At 54.0% G+C, this 20296-nt stretch overlaps 1 protein-coding gene across 1 annotated transcript in view; it reads right to left on the bottom strand.

The window, feature by feature from the left end:
• The window catches only part of ALPK1 (alpha kinase 1), a 67395-nt gene that overhangs the window by 24880 nt on the left and 22219 nt on the right, over window positions 1-20296 (bottom strand). The window contains exons 2-4 of the mRNA XM_028130211.2: window positions 12205-12376; window positions 9175-9329; window positions 28-226 (exon numbers count right to left, since the gene is read on the bottom strand). Of these exons, the coding sequence (XP_027986012.2) occupies window positions 28-226; window positions 9175-9329; window positions 12205-12328 (478 nt within the window). The 5' untranslated portion in view covers window positions 12329-12376. The remainder of the gene's footprint in view (window positions 1-27; window positions 227-9174; window positions 9330-12204; window positions 12377-20296) is intronic.

Here is a 20296-nt window from a genome sequence, read left to right as displayed (position 1 = left end):
CCAGGACGGGCGGGCAGGTGCGCCTACCTGCGTTGAGTGCCACGCGGGCCTGACGGATGACCAGCTGCGGAGCCATGGGCGTGGCGGGCCACAGTCGGTGCAGCGCCTTGGCGATCCGTAGAAGCTGGTGGGACACGTCGAGCCCATAGAGGAGCCGGTCGCTCAGGAACAGGATGGCTGCTGCCGTGGCACCATCCCCGTCGAGGATTGCGGCCTTCAGGGACACCTGGAGGTCATGCAGGGACAGTGAGCTTGAGAGACGTGGCACCTGCCTGTAGAGAAGGCGGCTGGGAGGAAGCCTGGTCTTCGGGTGTTTTCATCAAAGAAGGAGCACTGTGCCTGGCTGGTGTGGCTCAGTGGATAGAGTGTCGGCCCAGGGACTGAAGGATCCTGGGTTCAATTCCAGTCAAGGGCATGTACCTGGGTTGCAGGCTCAATCCCTCGCTCCAGTGGTCGGGCATGTGTGGGAGGCACCCAATGGATGTGTCCCTCTCACATCAATGTTTCTCTCTGTCTCTCACCCTCCCTTCCACTCTCTCTAAAAAACAATGGGAAAATATCCTTGGGTGAGGATTAATAAACAAAAGAAAGGAAGAGAGGGAGGGAGAGAGGGAGGGAGGGAGGGAGGGAGGGAGGAAGGGAGGAAGAAAGACTGTCTTAGGCAACTGAGCCAGAAGAAAAAACAAGGCAAAGTCCAGTTCAGCTGCGGGAATGACAATACTTCTTCCCTCCCTTCCCCTTCCATTCCTGAAATCACACAACAGGTGAACATGGAATACACCCCCTTTTCCCACCCTCCTCTCCGTCATGTCGCTCCTTTCTGCCCCGCCCCTGGCCCCACGTGGGGGGAGACCTGGTGGCTCTCGCGGATTCCTCTCGCGCACCTGTCTCACCCGGAGAGCCGCCCATCCTCTCCTTCCTGTGATGGGTCAGGGTGCCCACAGGACCCCGGGCTCCTGGAGCAGACCCCGTGCTGCACTACGTACAAAGTTCTCTCTGCCAACTCAGCCTGTACCAGAACCAGAGGTCAAACTTAGTCTCCTTGTCCGCCTAAGCCTTTTGCTGAAGAACCTCTTTCCGCCTCTGGAACCCAGGAGGGGAAGGAGGTGTCATTTGTCCGATCCCCCAAGGACCCCATCGTTACCACTGCCCGAGAGAACATGCTCCCTTTGAAGCAGCCGTGATGTCGCTACTTGACCTTGACCCCCCATCCATCCAGGGGCCCCCAATCAGTGATGATCTCTCCATCATTAATGTTTCTATGCCTGCACACCTTGACCCCACCTCCCTGACCTTGACCCCACCTCCCCGACCTTGACCCCCGACTCCCTGACCTTGACCCTATCTCTCCCCCCCACAGGCAGCTCACGTCTAAGCGATGAGGACCCACCTAATGCTGGGCTCACGGCTCTCTGGCCTGGCTTGAAAACAATAAATCTATTAATCTGAGCTAAGAAACAGAGAACTTGCCAGTGACAGGACGGAGAGGAGCAGGAAGGAGGGTATAGCTGAAACAGATTTATGGGCAACAGCAGACCAAAGATCCAGGAATGAGGACGGCACACAAATCCGCCTTCTCATCCAAACGGCGTGTGTACCTTCATATAAAACACACCCAGGATACGCGTTTGCTTGAGCCTCTTTCTTCCAACTGAAACCACCAAACTCACGGGTGTTCAGAACTCAGATTGGGGCAGGTCAGGAAAGCGTCTGTCTGAAGAACCGGTTTACATGTGAACTGTCAGCTCACAGGTGGTGAACAGCCCTGGCTCGGCTGGTTGGAGCGTCAACCCCATAACCCAAAAGGTTGAGGGTCGATTCCCAGTCAGGCACATGCCTAGGTTGCGGGTTCAATCCTGGTTGGGGCTCGTGCAGGAGGCAGCCGATGGATGTTTCTCTCTCACTAACCCTCTCCCTTCCTCTCTCTCTAAATCAACAAGCAGATCCTTGGGTGAGGATTAGTTAAAAAGGATGAAGAAGAAATGGATGGTTTTGTGTCTGCCCAGCTGTCTCTGGGGGGACCTTGCTCCTCGGGGCGCACAGAAACACTTTCTGCAGAACTTCGGGCTTCTACCACTATTATCTCTTTTCATTTTGTCACTAAAAAGGCCAAGTAAAATAAGGAAACGGGCTGAGAGGTTCCATGACTTTCCAAGTTACAAAGTCAAAGGGGTCAGAGTCAGGAAGAAACTCAGTCCATATTTCCTCTTTATATTATTAATTATTATTATTATCATTATTGTGGTCAGAACATAATATTTACCCTCCTGACCATTTTAAGTCTTCAGGTCAGTGGAGTCGCGTGCAGTCACCTGGCTGTGGATCAGATCCAGAACTTCTCATCCGGCAAATACAAAACTCGAAACTTGCCCCAGCCCATGTGGCTCAGCGGATAGAGCATCGGCCTGTGGACTGAAGGGTCCTGGGTTCTATTCCGGTCGGGGCACGTGCTGGGGTTGTGGCTCGATCCCCAGTGTGCACGTGCAGGAGGTAGCCGATCAGTGACTCATCACTGATGTTTCCGTCTCTCTCTCCCTCTCCCTCTCTGAAATCAATAAAAATCCATTTAAAACAAACAAACCAAAAACCCCTCTAAACGTTCGTTAATGACCCCAGTGCTGCTCTCTCCAGCCCTGGAAACCACCATTCTGTTTCCGTTTCTACGGATTTGACGCCTCCCGGTCCTCGGAAAAGCGAGGTCCCGGGGGCCGTGGCCGTGTGCCGGCTGAGGTCACAGCGCTTCCTCCAGGCCTGCTGCCCGTCTGTGCTGGGACCGCGCTCCGCGGGGCGGGCCACGCCTGGTGCCCACTCGCCCCGGCTGCTGTGACGAATGCAGGAGGAACAGGGGTGTGCAGACCCTCCCGCCGGCTTCCCAGGCCGCGGGTGAACACCCGGGTTTCCTGGCATCTGAGACTCAGGGTCATTGCCACGCACCAAGCTGCTTCAGGCTCAGAGAGAGCGGGGATGCTCAGCACGGAGCCAGCTCCTCGTGGGGCCGTGCAAATGACAGGGAACACGAGGGGAAAATAGGGGGAAAAGGCAATTCATGCATTCCCATGCCGTGTGTAAGGAAACGGCGAGTGTCCGGGTTTCAATGGGGTAAAGAGGGAGTAAAAGCCATGCAGCCGGCACCCAGGAGGCTCATCTCAGGCAATGTCTGCCTCCGCAGCTTTAACACCTTGTTCGTCCACCCGCTCGGAGGAGCGCGTCACTGCACGGGAGAAGAAGGGCGGAGGTCCCTGCCCGCGGCCCGTCCGTGGGGCCCGCCGGCCCACACCTGGGTCCAGGCTGCAACACCGCAGTTCCTCCTGGACACATCGGGGCTCCAAGCGAGAACACAGCCTCCTCTCACCCCGCCCCCCACTCTCCATAGATCCAGCACAAAAGCCCGAGAGAGGGCGACCCGCGGACAAAGGCCCTTTGAGCTCCTTGGAAGGGAGCCGGCATTGGCAGGGGTCCAGGGGCCGTTCTTCCCACTTGCACTAATTAGACATTTTTCTGTCGGCCACTGAGCACCGCTGAGAGGCCAAAGCGCCAGATTCATTTTTAAAGTGTTTACAGAAGTTTGCATCTGTTTGTGTCTCTTCAGGAGGAAAATAAGCACTTCAATAGCTTTGTGGGAACCGAAGGGAGCCCTCGAGGGCCGGCCTGCAGCTGCATAACTTAGCTCCCTCCTGCTCTGGCCTGCGAGGAGGTGGAGGAGGAGGAGGAGGAAGGGAGGAGGAGGAGGAGGAGAAGGAAGGGAGAAGGAGGAGGAGGAGGGAGGAGGAGGAAGGAGGAGGAAGGAGGAGGGAGGAGGAGGAAGGGGAGGAGGAGGGAGGAGGAGGAGGGGGAGGAGGAGGAGGGAGGAGGAGGGGGAAGGAGGAGAGGAAGGACCTCTGCCCTGGAGTTGCCAAGGCTGTTGTGACAGGTTCCTGCCTCATCCCCACTGAGCCCACCCTAAGGTGCCGGCAACCTCCCCACCCAGTGACACTTACTGACCCTCATCTGACTCAAACTCCCAAGCACCTGGGGGTGGCGGTCACCCCGCCAGTCACGTGACCTGTGGCGTTTCCCACTGTCCTGGTAATTCTGAAAACATAGCACAGTCATTTAAAACCATTTCCTTTTATTGGTTCACCTTGAAACCAATGAAACTGTTTTGTCACTTTACAGTTTTCTAATTCAAGAGTCACATTCATACAAATAGTAGAAATAAGGTTTTATCAATAAGGGTTAGCCTCGCTTTAATAAAACCTCATTAAAAAACCCCAGACAACTAAACTATGGAGAGTGGACAGAAGAAATGGTTTTGTTGCCTCGACAGTGTTCACCCTCCGCCGTCATGTTTAATCCTCACCAAAGGATATTTCCCACTGATTTACAGAGAGAGTGGGAGAGAGAGGGAAAGAGAGAGAAATATCAATGTGCGAGAAACACATCGATTGGTTGCCTCCTGCACCCGCCCCAACCAGGGCCCGGGCCAGGGAGGAGCCTGCAAACAAGGCACGTGCCCTTGACCGGAATCGAACCCGGGACCCTTTAGTCCGTAGGTCGATGCTCTATCCAGTGAGCCATACTGGCCAGGGCCATGTTCTTTTTTTATTTATTTCTCCTCATCAAAGGATATGTTTATTGATTTGAGAGGGAGAGAGAGAGAGAGAGAGAGAGAGAGAGAGAGAGAGAGATATCACCGGGGATTGAACCCACAACCTCTGTGTCCTGACCGGGAGTCGGATCCACAGCCGTTTTGGTGTGGGGATGACACTCCAGCCCTGACCCACCAGCCAGGCTCGCTGTCATGTTACTAAAGAACGAGCTTTAATAACACCCCGCCCCTCCGGCTGCAGGCCGGCCACGGCTCTGAGATTGGGCGTCTCTCACCCTCGGTCCAGGCCCAGGTGGAGGGAGGGAGCGTCTGATTGCCGGACTCACCAGGCTCCTGGAGCTGCGGGGACAGGACTCTGTCACCACTGAGCCCACTTCACCAGCTGAGACGGCCACGTGGCCACGCCGGGGTGGCCTGAGGAATGTTGGAGCACCTGCCACAGTCAGGTGGCCTCCAACAAGCAGGTCTGCAACCAGGCGGCCCGTCTCCACGCGGGGAGCGGGTCCGGGGGTGAGCAGGCTCCTGGTTCTTTGAGTTGATGTCAGAGCTTGAACTCAAAGCCGGACGCCGCTGACCATAAAGCTTTGCTGAATGGAGGAAGGCCTATAGTTTGCATTCCCTTTGCTTTCTGTGCCCTGATGGAAAAGATCTAAGCGACTGATTAAAACCCCAAAGCTGCCCGGCTGGCGTGGCTCCGTGGGTGAGCGTCTACCTAGGAGCCAGGAGGTCACGGTTCAATTCTGGTCAGGGCACAGGCCCGGGTTGTGGGCTCCATCCCCAGTGTGGGGCGTGCAGGAGGCAGCTGATCCATGATTCTCTCTCATCATGGATGTTTCTCTCTCCCCCTTCCTGTCTGAAATCAATAAAAAAATATACTTTCAGAAAAGCTTTATTTTCATATTCTCATCTCACTGTGTAGAAATGGTTCTTTCCAGAAAAGTGAACGTTACTAGAAGCAAAGGTGGCATCCAGAGTCTGGCCTGTCCCCTAAGCCTCGCGCCCAGGCGGGTCCGGGACCCGGCCCGCGGTCACGCCGTCACAGATGCTGCGGGCGTGTGAGAGAAAACCGCCGCCGCGCTGCCTCTCAGGCCGCTGCCCGCCCAGAACCCCAGCGCCGCCCCGCGCTCCATCTCTCCCCGCGCAGCGCACACATGGTGGCGAGTGAAAGGAGCGGAAGGAGAGCTCCCTTTCCCTTGAAATTCCATGTTTAAATGCGAGAGGGAGCGAGTCCTTTCTCCGACCAGCACTAACGACAGACAGGTCAGCGTGTCAGGCGAGGGGCAATCCCCTCGAGCACAGACGCCCCACCCCCAGCACAGAGGGCCTGGGACGTGCATCACCATGAAGACGGAAGAGCACTTCAAAGCTGGTGGGGCAATTGGACCGCGGTCCCCCGGGATCGGGAGGGGGTGCCCCTGAGCGGGGGTGTGAGGCAGGACCGAGGTCCCCGCAGCCCGCGGCCCCTGGACGCACCTGGCCTTCCCGGGCAGCTGCCATGTGGAATCTAATGAACAGATGTTTTAGCAACAAGTAGTGGCGGCATCTCGGGAGGGACCCGCCCTGGGAGAGGGCACAGTTCCAGACACGCTGCCCGTTGTGCAGCCACACTCAGGAGGAAGTCCGGCTCTCCAGCCCCACGTGCTGGCCCTGACCCCTCGGGCAGCCAGGCCCGCCAGACCAGCTTCCTCCAGCTCCCGGGGCCCTAGGGAGACCCCCGGGGGACCGAGAGTGGCTGTGAGTCCGCCCCCTCAGTGGTCTGTCCCCGGGCGGGCGGGTCAGCTCCCTGCACCGAGTCCAGTCCTCCAAGTCCTCGCTGTCACAATGGGAGGAGGAGGAGGAGAAGGAGGAGAAAGGCAGTTCTGAGAATTAATGAGAAGACGCTTGTGCACTTTGCAAACTGCACAGGGATGTATGAATGACAGGCACTCCTCCACGCCTCGTGGCCACGGACACGGGCAAGGCTTTTAATCCTCTCCCCGCATCTTCTTAGCCACCTGCTTCCCTGGGCTGCAACCCCCGTCGGCTTAGGCCAGGGGTCTGTGTGTCTGGCTTTGGTGGGTGGGAAGGTGGGGATTTACTGCTTATATTAACACTGCAGAGAGGCTGTGATGTAGCTCAGGATCTTTCCTGGGTTTTTGTTTTGAAGGCAAAGACAATATGTAAGTTCTGGGAATATATCCTTAAAAAAACCCACCCCAACCAGAAAGAATACATGGACCCCCATGTTCACGGCAGCACAGTTTACAATAGCTGAGATCTGGACACAGCCCAAGTGCCCATCAGCCGACAACTGGATAAAGAAGCTTCCTCCAGCTCCCGGGGCCCATGGTGGTACAGTTACACCATGGAACACTAGGCAGCAGTAAAAAGAAGGATCTCTTACCCTTTGGGACAGCATGGAGGGACCTGGAGAGTATCATGCTGAATGAAATAAGCCCGTCAGAGAAAGACAAGTATCACATGACCTCACTCATATGTGGAATCTAATGAGCAGAATGAATTGACCAACAAAATAAGACCCGAAGCAGGGAGGCACGGACCAGACTGACATCCTTGGTGTGGGGCTGAGGGACAAGAAGAGATAAACCAAAGACCTTATATACTTACTAAAGGCCCGGTGCATGAAATTTATGCACGTGGGGTCCCTAGGCTTGGCCGGCAATTAGGGCTGATCTGCGGGGTGATGGCAGGGGGCAGGTTGCGGGGGGTGGGGTGGGCTGCTGGCACCCACCTTGGCTGGCCTGGGGCCTGTGGGCTGGGAGAAACTCCTGTGCTGAGCGTCTGCCCCCTGATGGTCAGTGCACATCATAGTGACCAGTCGTTCCACCGGTTGTTCCACTGTCCGGTCTATTTGCATATTAGGCTTTTATTATATAGGGTAGGCACAGCCCCTGGACATGGGCCACAGGGTGGGGAAGACCTGGGGGCAGGTAGGGACTGGGAGGTGGGGGTAAAAGGGAGGAAAATGGGAGAATCTGTAATTCTATCAACAATAAAAAGTATATTAAAAAAAGACAATGTCTATACATTTATTTGCCTATGAAGTAAAAAGTTTAGGGTATTGTCATTGCTTGTAACTCCTGCTCTCCAGACATATTTTATTTGAGAAAAAAAATGCATAGAAGTGCACACAGTCTCTCCCTTGACACTCATCTGAGACAATGTGGGTGAGAAACTTTCTGGAAAGCAAGCCGACACCAGCTGAATCCCGACCCCAGACCGTCCCCCGTGGAGGCAGAGGTGTCATTAGCTCCTGGGCTGTGAGCTCGGGACTAAGCGTGTCAGTGACGTTGGTGCGATGCTCCCTCCTCGGCCTGGTCCCGAGGAGACGGCCCCAGTCTGGGGAGCCTGCAGGGTCAGTAGCTCAGACGGCACGTCGCCCTGATGACAGGTGGGGAGTGTGTGCACGGGGAGGCAGACGTGAGCCCACAGTGTGCGCACACGGAACGCAGAGCTCACTTTGTATTATTGTTTACGTACTAGAGGCCCAGCGCATGGACTTCATGCGTGGGTGCGGCCCCTGGGCCTGGCCAGTGACGGCAGCGCGAGCGTCTGGCTTGGAAGGGCAGGTCCCAGGGGACCTCTGGGCTCCGAGTAGCACCTGGGCCCTCAGGCCCCTGCACGCCCCCCTCCACCTGAGTCATCAGGCCCCACCAGGGCTCCCTCAGTGCCTGGGAGCTTGCGGCAGTCCAGCCCCCATTGCTGCCGCTGGTCGCCATCTGCAGGGCGATCGGTGGGGCGATTGGGCCCCACTCACACCCGCCTTGGCCTGGCACCGCCCGCTCACCTGCTCTACCATCCCAGTGCAGTCCCACTCTCATAGGGGCTCCTCTGACTCCACTGGCACCTGCTGCCAGCACATATTGCTGATGCCCTCCTGTTCCATGCTGCCCTCTAGTGGTCAGCACACATCATAATGAGTGGTTTAACTCCGGGTCAAACTCCCAATTGAGGGGACAATTTGCATATTAGGTTTTTATTATATAGGATTATTTTCCATACAAACCTACTTTTGCCATCCTCCCGTATTTAAGCTCTCCAACTTTTATTTATTTATGTATTTATAATAGATTTTTATTGATTTCAGAGAGGAAGGGAAGCGGGGAGAGAGATAGAAACATCAATGATGAGAGATAATGATTGGTTGGCTGCCTCCTGCATGCCCCACACTGGGGATCGAGCCTGCAAACTAGACATGTGCCCTGACCAGGAATCAAACTGTGACCTCCTGGTATATAGGTTGATGCTCAACCACTGAGCCTCGCTGGCTGGGCATTTCAGCACCCCAACTTTCAGTAAGAAGCATTTCAAACAAGAATGCAACTCGGCACGGTGCAATCAAAACCGCAGCTCTGGCCAGCGGGCAGGTGAGCGTTCAGGACACAGGGGTCTGCATAGCCTCACTGTGTGCCCTCCTCCCCTCGCTTGGCCTGGTATGTGGGTGCCTGGCCTCAAGGTTCTTTTCCATGAGTCAGCTGGCTGAGGGGCCATGGGGAGGGGCTGTCTTAGACCTCAGAGAATCTCCATCGATGGCAGCGCTTAGGGCCACATGCCTGGCGGGTCGGGGAGCAGGTGGGATGTCCTACCAGTAGCTGCTGCAGCCCGGCGCCCACCAGGTCCTGCAGGTTGGCTTTGTCCTCGGGGCCCGCGGCGGGCTTGTACTGCCACTTCTCAGGCACGAAGGGCCACGCCATGCCCTTGGCCTCCTGGAGGAGGGTCCGCAGCTCATCGGGGAGTGCAGCTGGAAAGGTCAGAGCCCAGGTGAGGAATGGCTCCCAGAGGAAGGCGGTGCCCCTGGGCTGTGATGAAGCGCCTCAGTGGCAGAGACACTGCCCCAGCCCCCCGGGCCAGTCGGAGCTGCGGTTGGGCCCCCAGAATAACAGCGAGGGGCGACCTGCCCTCGGGGCAGATGGGGCAGTGGGGCACGGAAAGGTTGGGGGGAAGCGAAGCACTTCCGTGAGCAGCTCTGCGTGAAGCGGGACAGGATGCAGAGACACCGTTTCCCTGAAACGTGAGAAAGGGACTGTGCGGGCGGGCGCGCCTGGGGCTGCAGCTGCGACACCACCTGGGCCCTGGCTCCCACCTCCCTCGCCTGCACTCACTGCAATGGGCTTTGGACGCAGAAAAGAACATGGAAACCCAAGTGGAGTGTGAAATGGCATCAGTCTTCTGTGAAATGCCCTGCCTCATGGAGCAGATCTATTTAATCTTTTAAAATACATTTATATTGTTATTGACTTCAGAGAGGAAGGGAGAGGGAGAGAGATAGAAACACCATTGATGAGAGAGAATCATTGATCTGCTGCCTCCTGTACACCCCACACTGGTGATCGAGCCCACAATATGGGCATGCGCCCTTGATCGGATTCGAACCCAGGACCCTTCAGTCTGCAGGCCAATGCTGTAGCCACTGAGCCAAACCAGCCAAGGCTATTTAATCTCTCCATGGCCACCACACATAACTAGCACACCCATCTACACTCTTCTGTCCAAACGCAGTGAACTCAGAAAGCTCTGGAAATTTGAAAGTGTTCTTTTAAGTTTGATGCCCAAAGCGGCTTAAAGTGATGAGAGGCTACTTGTGGTTGTGTTTATCCTACGGAGTGAGCTCAGTCAAAAATTTTGCTGCAAAAACATTCCTGTTTGACTCTGGTCGCCGCCCAGTTCCTGCTGGCATGTGGGTGTCCAGAGGCCACATGCCACGCAGTGCCTCCCAGACATCTGGGAACCTCTGGATCCTGGAGCCCATGTGTCACCAGCTCTGCCTCTCCAGGTGTGAGCTGTGCAGACACCGCAGATGCAGCATCCCTCTGACAGAGCTTGTCGCCTTCCCTCCAGCTGCGTCTCCTTCTACCCTCTGCTCCCCACTCACCGAATCCCTGGATCGGACACCAGGAATCAGTCTGGACTTCCTGTTCTCTCTTCTCTCTGAGTCTAAACGGGTATCAAATCCTGTGGGTTCTGAAGCCATTTCCCTCTTCACTAGGAGTAATTCCCATGACTTTCACTGCCTCCAGTCTTGTCCGCCCACCCCTTGTTGATCCTAGTTTTCCGAAGCACAGGTGGCTGGGCATGGGTCTGCACCGAGTTCTTTAATAGTTTTCACACCTGCTGGCCCTGTTTTGCTTGCTCTCTCCCAACCCCTCTGAGGTCAAGCTCAGGCTCACCAACAGCATTTAAGGCAAACATGCCACTTCCTGTCAGCCCCCCTGCCTCCCATGCCTGAGGTGCCCTCCTGAGCACCCACAGATCTCTGGGCCATGCCCCTCTCAGCTCACATTCCACAGAAATTAGTGAGGACATCAAAGACATGAAAAAGGACCCCAGTCAGAAATTAAGCATACACTAACTGAAATGAAGAATAATTTACATGGAATCAACAGTAGAGTAGAGGATACTGATAGTCAAGTCAACAATTTGGAATATGATGAAGCAAAAACATCCAATCAGAAGAGCAAAAAGAAAAAAGAATCCAAAAATATGAAGATAGTATAAGGAGCCTCTGGGACAATTTCAAGTGTACCAACATCCAAATTATGGGGGTGCCAGAAGGGGAAGAGAGAGACCAAAATATTGACAACCTATTTGAAGAAATAATGACAGAAAACCTCCCCTACCTGGTGAAAGAAATAGACTTACAAGTCCAGGAAGCACACAGAACCCCAAACAAAAGGAATCCAAAGAGGCCCACACCAAGACACATCATAATTAAAATGCCAAGGGCAAAAGACAAAGAGAGAATCTTAAAAGCAGCAAGAGAAAAACAGTTAGTTACCTACAAGGGAGCACCCATACGATTGTCAGCTGATTTCTCAACAGAAACCTTGCAGACCAGAAGGGAGTGGCAAGAAATATTCAAAGTGATGAATAGCAAGAACCTACAACCAAGATTACTCTACCCAGCAAAGCTATCATTTATAATTTAAGGTCAGAAAAAGAGCTTCACAGATAAGAAAAAGCTAAAGGAGTTCATCACCACCAAACCAGGATTATATGAAATATTGAAGGATATTCTTGAGGAAGAAAAGGAGGAGGAATAAAATAGAACCAGAGGCATGGAAACATGGAACAGATTAACCAAAGAACTTATATGTCCTATATTACCTATGGACACAGACAATAGGGTGGTGAAGACCTGGGATGTGGCACGAACCAGGTGGAGGGAGGCAATGGGGGGAAATGGGGGACATCTGTAAAACTATGAACAATAAAAATTTTCAAAAAAAGAAAGAAATGTATTGATGATCCAGACAAGAGAGGTTGGCCTGATGCGGTGACACATTTATGGAAAGCAGAGACATCTATGGAAACGGATGAGGCACAAAAGCCCCCTTTGAGAGAAAGTACGTGCTACCATTGAGAAGTTGCCTCCGTTTCTTCATCATTGAAATGTGCGGGCACCAGCCCACTTGGAGCCTTTGTTCCCCTTGAACCTCACTGTGTCTGGTGGCCTCCTGTTTACTGAAGCCTAAAACGAGAACTGACAGTGATTCACTACGACAGAGTGGCCTTCCTCCTGCCCTCGCTTCCCCCTCCCCCATTCCCGCCCCAGATCCACGGTCCCTGGGTCATCTGCCTGCCTGGGGAGAGATGAGGGCGGGGGAGGGGAGCCTCACCTCCGTGCGGCTGGTCCTCATCTCTGCGCTGGTCCCGTGCAGGTGCTCCCGGAGCCTCTGCCAGCTGCTGCAGCAGGTGCAGGCACTCCTGCAGTTGTGCGGCCACCTCGCCCGGTCTGTCCATGCCCCTCCCTCACGTGGGTGCACGTCCCTGGTCCACAGGCTCAGCCACCTAGGTGAAGACATCCATTCTCAGTAAATGAGGCCCTTTGAGGTGATTCGCTGAGCATCCATGACCTGTAAGACTCAAGGAGACCAGGAAGATGCAGACAGCCTGGAGGTTCTATGGGGTCTGTGCGAATTCCCTCCAGGGCCCGGTCAGGCGGCAGCCCCTCTGAGCAGGTCCCGGGGACAACACCACCTGCCCCCGTGGAGTCCCCAGGAAGTTTCTGGCTGACGCGCCTGCTACACAGACACAAGCCCATGGGAACCCACTGCTGATTCCCCACGTGTGTCCTTCGTGGCATTTGGAGTAAGATAGGCAATGATAGCCCTGGCCGGTGTTGCTCAGTGGATAGAGCAACAGCCCTGTGAATGAAAGGGTCCCAGGTTCGATTCCAGTCAAGGGCATGGACCTCAGTTGCAGGCTCCTCCCTGGGGCGCGTGCAGGAGGCAACCAATCGATGTGTTTCTCTCACATCGATGTTTCTGTCTGTCTTTCCACTCTCTCTAAAAATCAATGGAAAAATACCCTCAGGTGAGGATTTAAAATAATAATAACAATAATACATTAAGATAGTCAATGACAGATGTGGAATATAAAGTTCTCCCCAGCTGGGCACACTCCCAAATAAGAGGGGATGATAGCTCAGAAAACCTAGCTTTCTAGCTCTGTCATATGATGAACAGGTCTCCCTCACTGAAACTTAACAGACGTGTGGCTGACATGCCTCTTCTGTCAACATGACTACATTGTCCGGAGCTACTGTAGTCATGGTCATTCAAGAACAAATAATGTACTGACAGTACAAAAAGGCCTGACTAATAAATATCAACCAGTTATCTGATTAACAAGCCTTTTTGTCTATCTTCCCTTTGTTGAAGAATCTACACTAATAAAAGAGAGACATGCAAATTGATCGTACCTCTGCTACACCCACAAGCCACACCCACCAGCCAATCAGGAGCAAATATGCAAATTAACCCAACCAAGATGGCAGTGGACACAGAGCTGGAGGGAGCAGGAGGCTTGGGTTTCCCCGGCATTGGAGGAAGCCAAGCTTCCCGCCCCCCCTGGCCAGCCCTGGCCTCCGCTCAAGGCTACAAAGTTTCAATTATAGAGGATAAATAAATCCCAGATACTTGCTTCCAGCCAGGACTGGCCTCCTCTCAAGGAGGCGCTGAAAAAAAAAAAAGAAAAAAAGCAGGGGCTGGGAACTTGGGTTGCTGGGGACTGATCAAGCCAGGATGGGACGGCAGTTGTGGGTGATCAGGCAGTTGTGGGGTGGGGCTGTTGGGGGTAAGCAGACCAGCAGGGGGGTCAGTTGGGGTGAGCAGGCTGTCAGTGGGAGTCCGTTGGAGGTAATCAGGACAGCTGGGGGTGTAGTTGGGGGTGAGCAGGCCAGTGAGGAGGGGAGGTGGGGGCGAGCAGGCCAGCAGGGGGGAAGTTGGGGTGAGCAGGCTGGCATGGGGGGCAGTTGGGGGCGAGCAGGCCAGCAGGCAGAGTGCTTAGGGGCAATCAGGCAGGCAGGCAGGCAGGTGAGCGGCTGGAGCCAGCAGTCCCAGATTGTGAGAGGGATGTCTGACTGCCAGCTTAGGCCCGATTCCTATAAACCAACAATAGGACATCCTTCAAGGGGTCCCAGATTGGAGAGGGTGCAGGCCAGGCTGAGGACCCCCCCTCCCCCGCACCGTGCATGAATTTCATGCACCTGGCCACTGGTGTGTATTATAAACAACACAAGCGAACTTGCTCTCTTTCTGACTTTCCAGAAGAGAGTGAGCCGCAGTCTGGTATAGACACCTCGCAGGTAGAATCTTATCACCAGACAATGGAGTATGAAAGGAAGAGAGGAAACCTGAGGGCCAGCCGCCTCCCAGCTTGTCGTGCGTGGAGACAGCGCTGCAGGGTCACTGTGTGCTGCCAGGCAGACTGCGGTCTCACACTCAATGGTCTCATTGCAAGCAGTTGGGCGCAGCCCAGCCGGCGTGGCTCAGGGGTTGAGCATCAACCTAGGAACCAGGAGGTCATGGTTCGATTCCTGGTCAGGGCACAGGCCCGGGTTGTGGGCTCAATCCCCAGTAGGGGGCGTGCAGGAGGCAGCCGATCAATGATTCTCTCTCATCAAGGATGGTTCTATCTCTTCTCCCTCTCCCTTCCTCTCTGAAATCAATGCAAAATATATATATATATTTTAAAAAGAAGTTGATTTTTGCCCTAGCTGGTTTCGCTCATTGGAAAGAGCATCGGCTGTGGACTAAATGGTCCCAGGTTCAATTCCAGCCAAGGGTACATGCCCAGGTTGCAGGCTCGATCTCCCCAGTGGGGGGCATGCAGGAGGCAGCCAATCAATGATTCTCTGTCATCATTGATGTTTCTATCTCTCTATCTCTCTCCCTTCCTCTCTGAAATCAATAAAAATATTTTTTAAAAAAGAAGTTGGTTTTAGCCCTAGCAGGTTTGGTTCAGTAGATAGAGCATCGACCTGCAGACTGTAGGGTCTCAGGTTCGATTCCGGTCAAGGGCATCTACTTAGGTTGCAGACTTGATCCACTGGGCTTGTGCAGTAGACAACCAATTGATGATGTTTCTCTCTCTGTCTCTCTCCCTCTCCTCCACTCTCTCTAAAAATCAATGGAAAAAAATATCCTCAGATGAGGATTAACAACAAAAAAAACCTTGGTTTTAAATTTGAAATCGAAAGCAAGAATTTTTCTATCTTTTTTCTATTCTTTGAATAGGAAATGAAGGGTGAGCTGACTGTGCAATCTAAATTTTGGCTTTTTCATTCTAACCTGGATGGGAGAGGTCATTTGCTCTGAGTTTTAAAACATATGTCCAACACACACACACACACACACACACACACACACACACACCATACACACACGCCACACACACATACCCCATACACACGCCACACACACACACATGCCACACACACACACCCCATACACACATGCCACACACACACCATACACACATGCCACACACACCATACACACACGCCACACACACACCATACACAAACGCCACATACACACACATGCCACACACATACCACACACACACCCACCACACACACACACGCCACACACACACCCCATACACACATGCCACACACACACACCATACACACACGCCACATACACACACACGCCATACACACACGCTACACACACACCACACACACCATACACACACGCCACACACACACCACACACACACGCCACACCATACACACATGCCACACACACACACCATACACACATGCCACACACACACACCATACACACATGCCACACACACATGTGTGCCACACACACACACACCATACACACACGCCACACCACACATGCACACCATACACACACACCACACACACACACCATACACACACGCCACACACACACACCATACACACACACCACATACACACACGCCATACACACACGCTACACACATGCCACACACATACCATACACACACGCCACACACACCATACACACACGCCACACACACACACCATACACACATGCCACACACATGCGTGCCACACACACCATACACACACGCCACGCCATACACACATGCCACACACGCACACCATACACACACACCACACACACACACCATACACACACACCACACACACACGCCATACACACACACCACACACACACACACCATACATACACGCCACACACACACACACGCCACACACACACACACCATACACACACACCACACACACACACCATACACACACGCCACACACACACCCCATACACACATGCCACACACACACACCATACACACACGCCACATACACACACACGCCATACACACACGCTACACACACACCACACACACCATACACACACGCCACACACACACACACCACACACACACGCCACACCATACACACATGCCACACACACACCATACACACATGCCACACACACACCATACACACACGCCACACACACACACACCATACACACACGCCACACACACACACCATACACACATGCCACACACACACACGCCATACACACATGCCACACACACACACCATACACACATGCCACACACACACACACCATACACACACGCCACACACACACACGCCATACACACACGCCACACACACACACCATACACACACGCCACACACACACCCCATACACACATGCCACACACACACACACCATACACACACGCCACACACACACACCATACACACACACCACATACACACACGCCATACACACACGCTACACACATGCCACACACATACCATACACACACGCCACACACACCATACACACACGCCACACACACACACCATACACACATGCCACACATATGCGTGCCACACACACCATACACACACGCCACGCCATACACACATGCCACACACACACACCATACACACACACCACACACACACCATACACACACACCACACACACACGCCATACACACACACCACACACACACACACCATACATACACGCCACACACACACACACGCCACACACACACACACACATACCATACACACACACCACACACACACACCATACACACACGCCACACACACACACAATACACACACGCCACACACCATACACACATGCCACACACACGCCACACACACACACCATACACACACACACCACACACACACACACACACCATACACACACACCACACACACACGCCATACACACACACCACACACACACACCATACATACACGCCACACACACACACACCATACACACACACCACACACACACGCCATACACACACGCCACACACACACGCCATACACACACACCACACACACGCCATACACACACGCCACACACCATACACACATGCCACACACACGCCACACACACACACACCATACACACACGCCACACACACACACACACACACACACACACACACACACACACACCATACACACACGCCACACACACACACACACACACACACACGCACGCACTGAGCCAAGGGTAGGGGGCCATGGGCTTGTCCACTGACAGGAACAGTTAAGTGTGGAAGAACAAGCAGAGTTCTTGACGACAGCACTCTGGCTATTGGAAAGGGTGCCCACGGCAGGGAGGCCCTGAGGAAGGAGTGGCCAGAGCATTTGCGATCAGGGTCAGTTTCCTCTCTCTTCTCTGTAGGGCATTGGGCTGTTGGACTACGTGGTTTTCCATGTTCCTTTAAGCTCAAGCGTTTTGTGGGACAAGCTGGCCGTGTGCTTGCCTTTCTATGCAAAGCACCGGGTCCAGAGCGAGCCAGTCAATGGAGCAGAGCGAGCCTGAGGTGATTGGTGCTCCCCGGACCGGGGGGCCATGGCTACCTTGGGAGGTCAGTTTGGAGACTGAGGAATAAGCTGGAGGTGAGCGGTCAGGACTGAGCAGTGAGCAAGCTGCACCCTCACTTTTCTTTAATATATTTTATTGGTTTTTTACAGAGAGGAAGGGAGAGGGACAGAGAGTTAGAAACATCGATGAGAGAGAAACATGGATCAGCTGCCTCCTGCACACCTCCCACTGGGGATGTGCCCGCAACCCAGGCACATGCCCTTGACCGGAATTGAACCTGGGACCCCCAGACCGCAGGCCAGCGCTCTATCCACTGAGCCACACTGGCGAGGGCTCGCACCCTCACTTTTCTTCAAGTCCTAAATTAGAATGAGAAGAGGGTGCTCATCCCTGGGGTCGTTCCGTAGGACTTCATCTAGAAAGAGAGGTGCAAAGAGAACATTTGAGCCCGACTGGTGTGGCTCAGTGGTTGAGCGTCAACCTATGAACCAGGAGGTCACGGTTCGATTCCCAGCCAGGGCACATGCCCGGGGTGTGGGCTCGATCCCCAGTGTGGGGCATACAGGAGGCAGCCGATCCATGATTCTCTCTCATCATTGATGTTTCTATCTCTTTCTCCCTCTCCCTTCCTCTCTGAAATCAATAAAAATATATTTTTAATAAAGAAATAGGAAGGATTGATGGAAAAAGTCTAGAATATGTCTAATCAGAGTCCTCAATGGGAAGAAGAAAAGGAAGCAGAATAAGTGTTTGGAGAAATAATGATTAAAAACTTTTAGACCAGAAGAAAGACAGCAATCAAAATGCCCATAACCTTAGCCAGAACAAACAAACAAGCAAACAAATAAATAAAACCCGTGCCTAGAAACATCACAGTGAAACATCAAAGACACAGAAAACACATTTAAAATAGCCGAGAGGAAAGACAGACTGCCTTTAAGGAAATAGCATGGTTTTCTGCTGGTTCCCTCAGAACAGCCATGGGAAGGAGACGACAGATATCTCCAACACATGGGCAAACTCCGCAAAGTAAAAATATTTTAAAACAAACCTCAACAGCTCCTTTCTAAACAAATCGCTAGCATAGTACTTTAGCTAACAGGAAGGAGATCTCAGATGAAGGGCCCAGTATTCAAGGGGAGACAGAAACGATGCCATTGGCTAACTCTCAGCATGTATTGCATAAAGCTGTCCCAGTGTCTTGTGGGATGAACAAAAAGAAAAAGGATGATGCACAAACACCAACAGAATCCACGTCGGGAGGAGAGAGCGGCAGGAAAGTGTTCTCAGATCTTTGAGTTGGTTAGGAGGAGGGGAAACATTAACTTTGAACTGCGACAAAAATCCTACCTTATAATAGAGAAACATGCAAATTGACCGCACCTCCGCTATGCCCATGATTGGGCCTGCGAGAGGCTGGGGGCGGGACTCCGGGTGGCCTATCCGGCCGTTGCGAAGACCAAGATGGCGGCGCCCAATCCTCTTAGTTCCGGGGGTCCCAGGGGTGATCGCCACCCTGGGGGGGCGTGGGTCCAGCCAGCCGCTCCTGGGGGTCCCGGGGCGATCGCCACCCTGGGGGGGCGTGGCCGGGCCGAGCCAGACGCTCACCGGGGGTCCCGGGGGCGATCGCCACCCTGGGAGGGCGTGGCCGGGCCCAACCGGGTGCTCCCGGGGATCCCGGGGCCGATCACCACCCTGGTGGGGCGTGGCTGGGCCGAGCCAGACGCTCACCAGGGATCCTGGGGGCGATCGCCACCCTGGGGGGGCGTGGCCGGGCCGAGCCAGACCCTCACCGGGGGTCCCGGGGGCGATCGCCACCCTGGGGGGGCGTGGCAGGACTCGCCCAGCCCCTCCCAGGGTCCCTGGGAACATTGCAGGCATGTGGTTGCTGAGACCCAGACCAGGCCTCTGGCCACAGATTCATAGCTTTGCGGAGACCTAGGGCAGGGATCTGCCTCACCTGCAGAGAGACAGAGGTTCTGCAATGCCCCCAAGACGTGGGTGGGCCCAGCCAGGGATCAAGGGGCATGGAAGGACTCCTGGCAGAGGGGCAAGGACCCTCACCCCTGAGGCGGGGGTTGAGGGGTGGAGCCACCTCAGTGAAGGGGTGCTGCACTGCAGGGTACTGGACTGACTGACATGATTCAGAGAAGCTCCCAGTGCTAACGGGCCTCGCTCAGGCAGCCTTCACACTTCAGAGGCAGTGACTACTGCTCCTGCCTTCACCCAAAAGCAAGCTCGCTACACCCTGCCCCATGGCAGAGCATGCCTAGGCAGTGAGTGGGAAGCCTTCCACCTGCTTCGGAGAAGGGGGGGCAGTAAAGAATTGGGGGAGAGGAAAGAATGTGGAGCATCCGCAATGAAGAGGTGCTTGAGAAAGAGGCTGGGAAGCCTGACTGGAAGGTTTGTTCTGTTTGCTGGGCCGCTGCCCCTTAGGAAGCGCAAAGAGCATGGCTCTGAGGGCTTCCTGTATGCTGAGTCAAGTTCCACAGTCAACTGGAATTGGCCTCAGTTTCCTGGTCTGTAAAATGGATGAAGCGTGTCCCAGTGCCTTCACTGAGCTTTGATGGCCAATTGAGATACT

The sequence above is a fragment of the Eptesicus fuscus genome, chromosome 6, assembly GCF_027574615.1.
Source record: "Eptesicus fuscus isolate TK198812 chromosome 6, DD_ASM_mEF_20220401, whole genome shotgun sequence".
Classification (NCBI taxonomy): domain Eukaryota; kingdom Metazoa; phylum Chordata; class Mammalia; order Chiroptera; family Vespertilionidae; genus Eptesicus; species Eptesicus fuscus.
Note: the sequence above shows the minus strand (reverse complement) of the source record. Positions and strands in the feature narration are given on the sequence as shown.